This window comes from Copadichromis virginalis, linkage group LG8 (genome assembly GCF_057382275.1).
Source record: "Copadichromis virginalis isolate Kocher_CV1m ecotype Utaka linkage group LG8, C_Virginalis_male_GT1.1, whole genome shotgun sequence".
NCBI lineage: Eukaryota > Metazoa > Chordata > Actinopteri > Cichliformes > Cichlidae > Copadichromis > Copadichromis virginalis.
In genome coordinates, this window is record NC_140625.1 from 10217998 (window position 1) to 10231953 (window position 13956).

Below are 13956 nucleotides of genomic sequence, written 5' to 3' on the forward strand. Positions count from 1 at the left end.
TGTTGATTTAAAGTGTACATATTGCCCTAGAGCACAGGTGCAGGTAGTACAAGTCCCCTCTCAAAAAACAATTAGAGGGTCTCATAAAAACTAATGCTCATCAGAAACACTGACCTGATTCTTTTTTTTTCCTGCTGACTTGTTGCATCTTTCTTTCTTATTTTATTTCATTGTTTTGGGTTATTCTCTTCTCCCTCCTTTGATGCTGCGCATATGTAGTGGATATTTGGGCTGTGGGCTGCATTATGGCAGAAATGGTTCGCCACAAAATCCTTTTTCCAGGAAGGGATTGTATCCTTGAGCTGCTTGTAGCAGTGTCTGGCATTTCATGTGAAATGAAGATGGCCTCAAAACAGTCACCTTTTCAGATCTTCTTTTGTTTCCTGATTTTTATTTTTTGTTATTTTTCTTTCTCATCAAATACATCGCAGCTATAGAAATTCTGTTTCTTGGATTTGCCTGACACCTTGACTTGCAGCCGCCCACCTGCTCTTCCTGCAGATCCACTGGCTCGACTCCCTCCTCACTCACTCGAGCAGCAACACTGTTGCTTCGAGCACCATGACTGTCACATGAAAGACCTGAAATAGAATTGATAGTTTGCTCTGCCATAGCTGAGAAGTGAACTGCATAAAATGCCCTCCAGTATCCTCGAACTGCTTAGCGTATGGCTTTTGTTGTAATGTGAAAGAAAAACTCTTAATCTAAAATTTAACACAAAAAAATGATTTCTTGGCATCATTAGATAACACTTTCCAGCTTAAGTTGCAGTGAGGATACAGAGAACATTAAATTGCATTTTTGCAAAAAAAACAAAGTTCTCATAAATGTTAAAAGTCATGGTCTGAAGGAGAAGTAAACACACATTTTTGCAGCTATGATGGAGACAAACACCTGTTAAACACTGATCCAGGTGTGAGAGTGCTCTCAGATGCATGCAGGTCATTTTGCGTCATGTGTCACCTTGCACGAACATCATCGTGTTTATGGATTATAATTTCCCCTCTCCTCTTGTTCTTATTTTCATTTTTGTTTTCCATTTGGTTTTCAGTCCTGCATGCTAATTCGGTGGTTGTCATTTCATTTTTCAGTTGATGTCTGGTCTGTTGGCTGTATCATGGCTGAAATGGTCCGGGGTAGTGTGTTGTTTCCAGGCACTGATCGTATCCTTAAGTTGAACCTCCATCCAAACCCCCGTCCTCCTCAAACGACCGTTGTCCCATCCTCTGTCTGACATCTTGTTCATATCTTTGCACACAAAAGGGGGGGGAAAAAAACCTGCCAAACCTGCTGTTTAATGAGCGATGACGACATTGCGCTCAGGGTCGACATTCATCACTCGCAGTGGCAGAGCTGGAAGAATTGTAGCCATCTTTCATGGCAAATGCTGGCTTCTTACAGCAGGCAAAGTACAAGTTTAATTATGTGGTGACAAGAATAATGGCTCCAATCTATTTAGGTGACCCAGTAAGTCTTATTACACCAAGGTTAGCACTTCTATTATGCTGTATCAGACCCTGTTCAATATAAATGGTTCTAACAAGAAAGTAAACATGCACTACAACCCTATTTGATCCCACTAGAGAAACTGTGAAGCAGTGGAGGGAAAGAATACAGGCATTTTATGCCCTGATTCAAAAAGGTCCCTATATAACAACATATTGTTAAAGAGCTCCTTTGTTTAGTAGTTATGGGTTTTTATTAATGGGCTGATCATGATGTCACCGACTAGTTCCTAGTCTTAAACTTCAATACGACATTAGAATTTCATCATCTAGGTGTATTATGTATCAGACTGTAAAACTGCACATTCACTGACTATCAGTCCGCAGTTGCTAGAATATCCTAAACAATCCTGCTTTCTGACACTTAAAGTAACAAAAATTCACATAATGGACTTAAAGTTTTATTCAGAATAAGTGACTGAGCCCATAAGATCAGGAAAGTATTTACCGAGGTAAATACAAACTTTTACTACAAACTTTCAAACAAGGCTTTTTGCAAACACCAGTATCGCCCCCTGTTGGACACTAGAGAGAATGCTGGTTTTAGGCCCTCCCCAATTGGTTTTAGTTTAAGATCCAAAAGCCAGCTCCACCTTTTATGTGAAAAAAAGGCCACTCTGTAGCTTTGTGTCAATGCCATCCTCTTTAAATTAAGTCAAGGATGATATTGTCAATTGATTTGTTTTTATCGGATCTTTTTAGCAGTGTAGGGTGTTTGGTTGAAAACATGGCTTAAAGGCTAGCTTCCTCATTAGCTTACTACTAGGATGCTAGCAGTCGGTAGCTTTGATTTGTCTTTATGCAAATTATTTACATTCACAAAAGCTGCTAAACAACAGACTAAAGGATAAAGAAAAAAAAAATCAATCATAGCAAATGTACTTTGGCATTAGGAACTTAACAACCAGAGCTTTTTGTTTTCTCAAGGCTAGGTTTCTCCTTCTGTTTGTTCATTCATGTTTGAGGATGAACAAAGATGTGAACAAGCAGTCTGAATGTGTTATCTGTCCTTACATGTGTGTGACTTGTATTTCCAACATCTGGATGTCTTACAGGTGAACCTCACATTGCTTCACTTGACGTCTAGCTATGCAGAGTGCAGATGTTTGAAATATGTGTGTATTGTTTTTTTCAGATTGTGTGTATCCCACTCAGCCCATCCTAACAGGTTTCTACAGGAATAATGTGCAAACGAAAATCGTTTAGTTTCAAAGCTGTGTTGTAGCTATTTGTGGTTGTAGTCATTTGCTTTCGTTCTTTTTTTTTTTTTGTTTTGTTTTGTTTTGTTTTGTTTGAGCTTTCTTTATCAGCTCAGTATTTGGGGAACATGTCCAAACCAGATCAAACATTCCTCAAACTTCTCTCAAACTGGAGCATCTTGTTTTCCAATCCAGCCGTACGCTTTTCTTAACACTATAACCAAAAGATATTGACCAGTGGAACAAGGTGATCGAGCAGCTGGGGACGCCATCTCAGGAGTTCCTGATGAAGCTCAACCAGTCCGTGAGGACCTATGTGGAGAACCGGCCACGGTATGCTGGCTACAGCTTCGAGAAGCTCTTCCCTGATGTCCTGTTTCCTGCAGACTCTGAGCACAATAAACTGAAAGGTAGGGGTGTCTTGTAAATTCTTACTCAAGCATAAGAAGGTAATGAGTGTTGAAACAGTTTTGGTGGATGGTTGTTAGTAGGAGCAATGAGGCAGTCATTAGTTATGCCACAGTGTGTTTCCGTTTTACTGCTTGAAACCACTGTTGTAAAGCTGTGTTGTTCTTTTTTAATGTAGAATTTATCATCTGTGACCTTTTAGAGTTTTTTTTTTTTTTTTTGGGGGGGGGGTTGTTTTTGCATTTGGAAGTGTAACAAATGAGTCCGTGGGTAGTCAGTGAGTACACATTCAAGGACGTATAGATATGAACTTCTCCTCCACATGTGCTTTGGGTTTGCAACCTAACAAATATCTGCTGACAGCAAAGCCAAAGCAAGATCACTGCTCGGCGGCAGTCTTTGCTTAACCACTTATTCTAGAAGCCGGCAGCACCAAAGTTGTTTCTTCTGTGAAGAGGAATTCACCTCAAGCGTGTCTTTCTCTGTAAATGCAGAGGTGGTGACAGGAACACTCACAGTGAGTGCCACAGAGCTGTTGTAAGATGTCGCAAAAATAAAAAGTCGTTCTTTTTCAGTCCTTGTTACTTCACAGAGGTAGGAATGTGTGATGACAGTGTGTTCCCCCCTCAAGTTCTCTGCTTTATCAACATCAATTAGCTGTGATGACTCACTCTGTCAGGTTTCATACAGAATGTGAAACAATGTGTGATAATCAGGGCGGATGTCCTTGACAGGCTCAAATGGAGACAAAAGTGGATACATGTTCTCTGTTGAAAAGGCAAAAACCTCGGTGAGTTTCCCATCTTGGATAGCATCGGGGAGCAGTGTTTTGAAAGCTGGCTTTATTTGTTCTAAAGGCTTTGTGCAGTTTTTTTTCTAGTTTAAGGTCTGTGTGAGTCAGTGTCAAAACCCTAAAATAGACATCACAGGTACAAACCTCTGAGTGAGCAAATAAGCTCTAACCATGTACCGTTCAGACTTTTTGCTTGGGAGGGATAGCCAATCACAAGAAAGTTTAATTCTCTCAGTCATACAGGATTGGTTCATGACTTCCTATTAACCTCCGTTAGTTTAGGGTAGAATATGTATTCCCTGGGTAAAAATGGTCACAAAGACTACGCTGCACCAAAAACCACCTTGTGGACCTCACAACAGGAATTATTGTGATTTGTGGTGCTTTTCCGTACACTCAGCCATTTTCACCAATATTAGCGTTCCCCCATGTGCCAAATCCCACTTTAACCCTTGACTGCTCTTTTTTTTCTGTTTAGGTGTAGAGGCAAAGAAAAACAAAAAACGTTTGTATTCCCATGGACTGCTACATTTTATCATTATATAATTAAAAGAACAAGAGCTTCAGTTAGCTTGGCACGAAAAAAGCTGGTAGAAATGTCCTTCAAAGAGCTGCTTTTTACTATTTTGGGTATATTTCAGAGCTTGTACATTTTCACTTTTACTTGAATAAAGAAGTTTAATGAGTTAAAAAAAAAAAACCCACCTTGTGATTGCTTTGATTGCTAGTAGATTGGCACAGTCGCCCGTGGTTTGATGCCCAAACTTGCTAGCCAATCAACAAGCAGTAGTGAAACTTGAAAAAGTGTGGTGCAGAGAATTTTAGCCCTGAAAGTAAAAGTTGTCTTACTGCTGAAATCAACCAATGACACAGCTTTTACTCTGAAGCTGAACGTGCTCTGTTTCTGAGTGGCATCTCACTCTTCAGTTTCACTGCTGCTTAGCAACTAGTTGGTGAATGTTTGCAAACAAGTTGGCAACAACGAGCAAACTCCTGTAATCCTTCACGATTAGTAGATTACAAGTGACCTCTGTGTGACTAGTCTCTATGTGAGTGAGGCCTTAACTTAAAAAGGAATGGTCAGTGTGATTCAGATAGAGGCAAACTTAGGGTCACAGAATAAGACAAATGGGGATTAATCTCAACTGTGAACCCCCAACCAATTTTGGCAGATGGCCTCCCTTTACCTGAGCCTGGTTCTGCTGGAGGTTTCTTCCTTTTTAAAGAGTTTTTCTTTCCCACTGTCACCACCTGCTCTCTCATAGGGGGTTGTCTGATTGTTGGGGTTTTCTCACTACTATTGAAGGGACCTCACAATATAAAGAATATTGAAGGGACTGTTGTGATTTGACGCTGTATTAGGAAAGAAAATGGGTCTGAAAATATACATTTGGAGCTTAATATAAGCAGAATTTTTCCTTTATGGAAAAACAGGACTTTATAAGTGGTACCACGAAAATTATGTTATGAATTTTTTCCCTTCCTCATGGATACTCATTCGTTTACATTTCAAAGCGGTTGCTGCCTACATTGTTTCCTGCACCAACATCCCATCTCAACAGGAAATGCATCTCATCAACCAAGCCGCACACTCCTGCATATTTTTTATGTTCAATTATTTCCTTTCAGCGAGCCAAGCCCGTGACCTCCTATCAAAGATGCTGGTAATAGATGCATCAAAGCGGATCTCAGTGGATGAGGCTCTCCAGCACCCCTATATCAACGTGTGGTACGACCCAACTGAGGTGGAGGCAGTAAGTACTTGAGTTTCGTGTATTTTCATTGCATTCCTGTTTGAGTGATAATCACATGGAAGTGGTTATCACTGCTAATAGCATCTATGTTCATTGATTATGGCAATCACACCTGAGCTCTACCCATTTCAGACCTCTTAAAAAATCCTTAATGTGCAACATCAAAGCCGCTCTAAGTGTAATATAATTTACTTTAGGCTGGAATATATCCCTCATATTGAATAGCTGATGGGAAAATTCGATTTAAGGGTCTTTTGAAGTTTAGCAGGAATGCCGCAATGTAGCTTTCCTCTGTAGAACATTGAACATTTTCCTGTAAAACAAGTGAAAAGGTAAAGTTTAACACCTTTCAAATGCCATTTTAAGCTCCCTTTTCTGTCTCAAGACTACAAACTGTAAAGCTGTGTCTTTGTGCTTCAGTCTCTAAAATTGAGATGGTGACAAATGTGAAGCCTCTCCTTGGAAACGCTGTGACTCAGCCAGTGCAGATTGATTTTTGACTGCGTTTTGGCAGATTGGGAAATGAGGCGAATTGTTGCTTTTTCCTCCTCTCCCCTGCCTGAAGGCTGATGGGTCAGATGGGTTTGAGTCTCAGATTTTATGAAAACCTTGTGAACACTTGAAGAAGGTGATGTAGTAATACCATAGGTGTGTCTAATAGCAGGCTGAGGGTACCACTTGTAGTCGCCAGTATTTTTCAACTCGGGATTCACTGAGTCCGAGACATCCTCATACACCTGCTGTATGTGAATGACTTCTGTAAATTTGACCTCTGGTTTGGTAACACTCATAAATCAGAGGCTACTAGCGTCGGCGTTTGTCTCTTAAAGAGGCAGCATCAGCATCTTCTCTTTGCTCTGTTAAATGTTAGAAAAGGGAGAGGTTTAAGCTATGGCCTGAGTCTATAATGTGTGCGGATGTGATATGAATGTGTGACCATTTGGTAAAAAGACACATTATTCTGTTTTTCTTTCCAGCCACCACCGGTGATCACAGACAAGCAGCTGGATGAGCGGGAGCACACAGTGGAGGAATGGAAAGGTAGGAAGGATCCTCTCCTCTCCTGTCATAAGTACTTAGCCGTTTACAGGGTGATGCATAAGGTTGGTCTAGCTTTGTGCTTCACAGCCTGTGGGACATTTAATCTTTGTTCTGGAAGGGAGTTGCATGTTTTCCTCTGCACAGTCTGTCAGAAACCATAAATGCCCCAGTGTCAGACACGTAGTCCTCATTTTCTGCTGAAAATAACTCTGTGTCCAAAGCAGCATATTTCCCCCGTTGGTCCCCTCGGCCAGAACATCAGAGCTTTACCGGCTTGGGAGAAAGATAGAGAAGAGGGAAAAGCTAATTTTCATTGGTGTATAAATGCAGATTTACATTTGGTTTTTGTTTAGTCTAAGTCTGCAAAATGAATGAAAGCTTTCAAAATTAGTGCAGTTCATTCTTCACGGTTACTTTACAATCCCCGTCATCTGTTTTTAGTCACAAATACTAAGGTGTGCAAACCTGCATCACCTTCCTGCTGGGTCTTTATTAACATAACTGTTCCTTTAATGTGAAAATGGTAAATTTAAAGCCTGTTTGCTTCATTCACAAAAATACATATTCCTGGATTATGATGCTTGGAAGCCTTGTGGGTAGAAAATGAAGCGTATGCTGAGGTGCTAAATGCTAGAGTTGCTTTATACTGGTGAGAAAATACCCACAGGCTACCATGTTAAAATGCTCATCTTATGCATACAGGTTCAGTTCTCGCTAGCTAATTTGTCCTTAATGACAAACGTTTGATTTTAGTGGTGTTAAGCCTTAAGGATGAATGGGGTGGGCACAGTGTAAGTGCTGCATTAGCTAGCACGACTCTTACATTTAAATACAATCACATCTGTTTTTATGAAACAAAACAAACTGAAAAACAAGCAAAACAAGTAGAACCAGTTTTTCCTTAAACTAATATGCATGTTTTATTATTCAAATTAATTTTAAATGCCGTAAAAACTAAACTGAGTAGCTGTTTTTCTTGTGTCCAGTCACATGTTTAGATTGAGCAAAATGGTGAGCTCATCACTTTAGGTTCAGGTTTTTGGAAATATTTGAGCTTTTTTTAGATTTTTTTAATAGTAAAAGAGGTGTTTTCTCCATGTTAGTATTCCTTTGAATATCTTTAAGCTCCCCTGTCCTAGCAGAGCAGTGATAACAACAGGAGGTTCACACCTGAAAGTGTAAATGTGACACACAGATGGCTTGAAGACACACTGTCCCATTTCTGTCTCCTTAGAGTGAAATGTTCCCGTGTAAACTGGGCATTCATTTATTACCATTTTTTAGTCTGAAGCTTTTTGCCAAAAGAAGAAAAACATTTGTGCATGACCTCATCTTAAAACTGTCTTTCACCCTTTTTTTCTTCTTCAGTTTTTAAAGTGATCTGAATAAATGGCTTTCATTGTGTTTGTTACAGAGTTGATATATAAAGAAGTGCTAGACTGGGAAGAAAGGACGAAGAACGGCGTCATCAGGGGACAGCCGGCGTCCATAGGTTGGTGGACTTTGTTATGTGAGAGAAGGTTTTAAAATGAGTTTGTAATGGAAGAGATGAATATGTTTGCACTGCACAAGACGTCTGCGCATGATCACGGCTGCTGCACTATATTGCAAGTGATTGTAATGTATCTGAGACTAAGATGCTTTCCTTCAGATAACATTTGCAGCGCTTTGATTTCATTTCCGTAATCGCTCTAATGGGAGCAGATGCGAACAGCGTTGGCCCTGACGTGACCCGCGCTCACATTTGTGTTAATTTATTTATTATTTCGGTGAATCTTCAAAGTCGTGTAGATAAACCGGATACATTCAGGCATTTATACGGCATGTGGTTCAGAATGAATCCACTCGTTGGTTTGTCAAATGTAAAAACCAGCCTTCACCATCCCGTCTTTATTAGATCAGCTGCTAAAGCACAATGCTGTTCCGTGACTGACCACAGGCCCATCCCTGCTTCTCATAGCACAGGTGCAGCAGTGAGCAGCAGCCCCCAGCAGCACCACCAGCACCATCCCTCCACTTCTTCCTCCACCTCCGCCAACGATGTCTCCTCAATGTCCACCGACCCGACCCTGACCGACACCGACAGCAGCCTGGAGACGGCGGGCCCTGCCGCCGCCGCTGCTACAGCCTCCGGCCCAATGGGCTGCTGCAGATGACTATCGCCTACACCTGGTTCTGGGCTGGGCCACGCCACCTGGTCACATCCAAGACCACCAGCCCGACACCGGCCCCTAGACCCACCCGCTGTGTTTGCTTCCCCTCCGTGCTCGTCTTCAGTAGTGTAGCTTTAACTAGCTAGCTGTTTGAAACATTTCTGAAAGGACAGATCTTTTTCTTTTTTAATGAAAGCTGTAGTCTTTTTCTTTACTTCTTTTCTTTTTTTAAAAAACAAAAACAAAATTAGGATTTCTTTTCAGTTGAGTCCTAGCTGTAATTTATTGTGGAATTTCTTAATTTTTTCAGAAACCTGAGATGATCAGAGAATTTTTATCATTTCACTATATTCCGGTTTGTATGAGCCAACAGTGAAAATTTAAAGAAATATCTGTAAAATGTTTCAATGTGATTTTTTTTTTCTCCACTTGTTAAGCTACTGCTTTTACAATTTGCCATATACGTGTAGATTGAGTTTGTACAGATTTTATTGTAGATGTAGTTTTACTCTTCGATACAAGTTTGCAGTGAGCCATTGAAAACCTAATTTAATTGACGAACTTTGTCTTAGCACTCCCCCCGTTTCTATTCTCTCTCCCATAATGTGGATATTAGATCATATGTATATCCTTTTATTTGAACTCTTTTGAGTCAGTACTACATTCTTCATTGTAAATTTTAACTTTAACGAAAGCTTTATAATCAACGTATTTTTCCCATCATTTAAAAATGCTGACATTTTCTCACCATGTGATTTGATTTTTTTTTTTTTTTTTTAACCTCTTACTACAGGATTGGTTATGGCACAGTTAGGTCCTGCAGGATATCCTCTTGATGACTGTCTTCTGTATTATTTTTAAGTGCTTTTAAAGTACCTCTTATCTGCAGATGGCTGTGCGACACGTTGGAAGTAGATAGGCGGAATAGTTTCGGTATCAATTCAGGACTTCAGAATGTTCTTCATTGTGCTTCGGGAGGTTTTTGTAAGACGTAGAGTAGTTTGAGGTTGTGAAGTCGGCGATGGCGTAAGTGGAATGTGTTTCGGTCAAGTAGGGCGACGTGATATTCGAGAACGCATGCGAACGTGTTGATATTTGGCATCTCGGAGCGACAGCGGTTAGGTGTAAAAGGTGTGTGCCTCCTTACTCTCAGATCCCGTTATTAGTAATGTGTTTTTGTTTTTAATTTTCAAATTTTTTTTCGTAATAATCAGCGAACACTTTGCGAACTAGACTTGCCTGTAACTATGGCTCAAACGAACTATCTCTATATAACCTAGCAGCACAAAAACCAGAGTCAAAAGAAACAAATTTTTTCTTACTGTATGCAATAATAGCGTCCTGTTTTAAGTGTATATGATTTTTGTGTTGAAAGGAAAAGTGCCTGTTGTTTGTCATTCATTCCTGAGTGCGTGTAGGAGGGAGCATTTTATCCGTCAGCTTCTGGATAACAACAGTAGTTTCCATGTCAGAGCGGTGACGTGCGAGGGGAGGTCGTAGTTCTCACGAGCGTGTTGTATATTTTTCTACTTGTTTTGGTTTTGGACTGTTGAGCAAGAGACTGCGGTGTCTTGCAGGAGAAGGTGGTGGTGACGTATGCATTGAGGTGCTTATGCATTTGTTGGAGTCATTTCAGAAGAAGAGGCAGTTTTATCAAGGTCTTTCATCAAAGTAAAAAGAAGTGTTTCTTTGCAGTGACAGCAACCAACATATAGAATAATGACAATTTTTATACATGTAATTTTCTTTAAGTAGTTCATTTAATTTGTTGACTGATGGACAGAAAAATTAAGTGCTGGATCAAACTATATGAGCAAACTCTGCGACTGAATTCATGCTAGTATTTTAAAAAGCTTTGGATAAAGTTTAATATTAGAAAGGCAGATTGACACTAGTAGAAAAAAGGCAGAGCCATGCAGCCACATCACATATAGCACATAACACTTGTATTAACTGAAAAGAATGTCCTTGCCATATTGAATCAGCTAGCCATATTAGCTTATTTTCTTGCAGCAAATCTGCCTGCCACCAAATGTTTGCATAATATTTATTTATGTGATGCGCTCTCACGTGGATCGTGGATGCTGACAGCAGAGGAGTACATGCTACAGTGCTAGGATTGTCAAATTGTGTAAGACAACACCGTCTGCATCCTGTTGTTTTCAGTGGTGACATTATCTTTAGACTGTAGCATACACTGTAGCTCCACTCAGGCAACTTCTCTGCCAGATATTTAACCATTTATTAACAGCATGATTTCTCAAATATTAACACCACTGAGGGCCTTGTCGGTGTCAGGTTCTGAATTCGCACCCTATTCATGTTATTGATCTATAACAACTAGTAACTTTACATCTAGTGGTTTTTACTCAATCAGGTTGAACCATAAAATATGTCTAAATAGCTAAAAAATTATCTATAGTAAAATTAACGTAAACGCCTAATATTGCACCAGTCTGTGATGGCTAATGCTCGCTAATAGTCCTAAGCTGGACATATTACATAAGCCAGCTAGTTATCCAAAACCTTATCAGATCCAAACTTATCAGATCAACAGTCACACATTATTCAAAACAGATTTTCCCAAAGGGTGGCATGTTTTCTTTCCTGAGCTAGCATGTAATTTATTAGCGAAACAACTGTTGGTTTTGTTTTTTGTTTTTTTGTCATGTTACTAGCTTCGCTGGTGTCATTTAGCTGCACAGCCAATAGTATTTCATATATCAGCAGACAAACATGGCTATCACTTAGCTGCACAGTTGTTAATATTTTACATTACAAAGCAAAAGCTGGCCCTATCAGTGAGCTACAGGACAGTTAGCATCCAAAATGGCAGCCTGGTGTTAGCTTAATATCTGGTGTGTTAAGAGGCAAATGTTAGCGTTTACACTGAGCTACACTGTATTAAAGTATAAAAGATGGACGCAGTCTCTGTGATGACGTCTACATAAAAACAGGAAAGTGTTTACTGAGGTCAGAGCAGAGTGCTGTTTCTCCGAGCTTTATTTTTAATAGCCGACTCGTGGCTATTAAAAAGATTGCAAGTTTAAGGACAAAGTACAGCGTTAGCAGCTGTGGAGCTTCACCCATACAGCACAACAAAATCAACCTGCAGTCATTTAGTTTCTAACTAAATGTTGTAAACTAAAAATTGATTTTTTTTTTAAATGACACAGTTAATGCAGAGAAGCAGTGGTATGCATCAAATTGTCATATTAGCTGAAAAGAAAGATGATGTTCTGTAAAGTGCTCTTAATTTTCTTAGCCCATCGGTAGGAACAAATAATTGGAGTATTTTCTTCTTCTGAGGTTGTTGTTGTTTTTGTCATTATTACATCTCTCAACCACTTTCATTCTGATTCAAGTCAGCTTTGATGAACTACCTCACGCTGAATTTCTGCCTGTTCTTGCATATAGTCGCCTGCAGAATTAGCTATCGAAGACATGTGAATAACAGATTCCATTATTTATTTATTTGAAAGTGTACTATTTGTCGGTTTCAACAGACTTCTAGTTTTGTACATTATGTATACTTCACCTAGAAGTAAGAGAATTGTTATATGTATTTTTTTTTTTTTTTTTTTTTGTTTTCTTTTTGTTTTTGAACTAAATGTGCAATACCTTCAGCAAACTGTGCGAGTAGTATGTGATGGGCCTAGCCTTTGTTAGCTGTCTCCTGAAGGTAAAGAAAATGTTTGGTACTGTCAATCCATGTTTTGATTTTGTTTTTTTGTTTTTTTAAATGAATAAGATCAGTTTTTATTTCTGTGACTTGTTTATAGTCAAAATGTTACGTATTTGGTCTTACCCGTCAAAAAACAAAGAAACAAAGAAAGTCTTTCACCTGGAGTTTGATGCAGAGACCGAAAGTTCTTTGACTCACACATGGGTGACAGATTTTTGATTTGGGGACATGCTTAGAATAATATTGTTAAGAAACTCACACAAAAAATGAGTCAATACCTACAAGAATTCATTATATGTATGGTGCTGGTTTGTAATGTTTGCTAGTGAATCCAGCCATGCAAGTAGTTTTAAGATTTCCTGGATCTGCGACACCCAAAAAACTGCAACCCACAAAGAAGTGCACTACTAGAATACATGCATTGGGATCTGATGATGCCACCTCTTAAAAACTCAAAAACGGAAAAAAAAATGAAAAAAATAAAATATACTGCAAATAAAACAAATACACTTTGATTCATTCATTGTATGTCTGTGTCTGTGAATAAAGACAAATGCAGTTCTTAAGGGTACTCGCGGTAAATCCCTGCATTTAAATCCTCCCAGAAGTAACTAATACTATCAACAGAATATGTATATTCGGTATAATCTTTATTTAACTGTGAAAGTCATTAAAGACACATTTTTCCTGGAAAAGGGTGATACAGAAAGTGGTCTTGGGCTAAAAAAAAAAAAAAAATCAAACATTTCAACATACCACCTGGTAAAATACTGCCCCTTGGTGGTGCAAGGTTTATTTAAGATTCGCAGCGGGTAATTACATAAAGTACCTTTTAGGACCAGCAAACTGTGAAGCACCATAATAACAGTAATGAAAATAATAATAAAAAAAATATTCATGTAGTTGTCCTTAAACATCACCACACATGTCAAACATTCATGAAACCCTTTCAATCAAAATGTAGCTTCTGTTGAGACAATCAGTTTGGGTCAGTTGATATATTCATCAGCTAAGGACAAGTATTGATGTGTGTGTGTTTTTGGTTATTTGTGATATTTTGCAGGTATAGTTAAGATTAACAAGTGATGACCACTCATGGCTTGTTTGATTTTTTTTTTTGTTTAATGGCCTGAGTGATGTCATTGGGAAAGAACTGCTATAGACCAAATGACCTGAAACAAGGATGGGAACAGTCAGTTGTGGAAACGGAAGAAAAAAAGTAAACTATCAGTGACTAGTATTTTTTGCAGTTGCCATCTTGTTTTGTTTTCTGCTTATTGTGAACCAAAGTGACCGTATTTGAATAAGAAGCTAGGCATCGACAAAGAGCTGGGTCTGAATGAGAACCTAAAAACACAATGTACGTCTACATCCTGGCATCTTATCTATTCCTTTTTTCTTTTTTTTTTTTCCTCGCC

At 39.1% G+C, this 13956-nt stretch overlaps 1 protein-coding gene across 4 annotated transcripts in view; it reads left to right on the forward strand.

Moving 5' to 3' along the window:
- Positions 1-13057, forward strand: part of mapk8b (mitogen-activated protein kinase 8b) — a 36141-nt gene extending 23084 nt beyond the window's left edge. Inside the window, exons 6-12 of one of the 4 annotated variants that reach the window (XM_085465694.1) lie at positions 220-330; positions 1092-1163; positions 2932-3114; positions 5535-5659; positions 6637-6700; positions 8115-8192; positions 8666-13057. In XM_085465694.1, coding sequence (XP_085321820.1) covers positions 220-330; positions 1092-1163; positions 2932-3114; positions 5535-5659; positions 6637-6700; positions 8115-8192; positions 8666-8856 — 824 coding nt within the window. In that variant the 3' untranslated portion in view covers positions 8857-13057. Of the gene's footprint in view, positions 1-219; positions 331-1091; positions 1164-2931; positions 3115-5534; positions 5660-6636; positions 6701-8114; positions 8193-8660 lie in introns of all 4 variants that reach the window. The other 3 variants (XM_085465692.1, XM_085465691.1, XM_085465693.1) reach the window with 3 other exon arrangements.
- Positions 13058-13956: the final 899 nt, after the last annotated feature.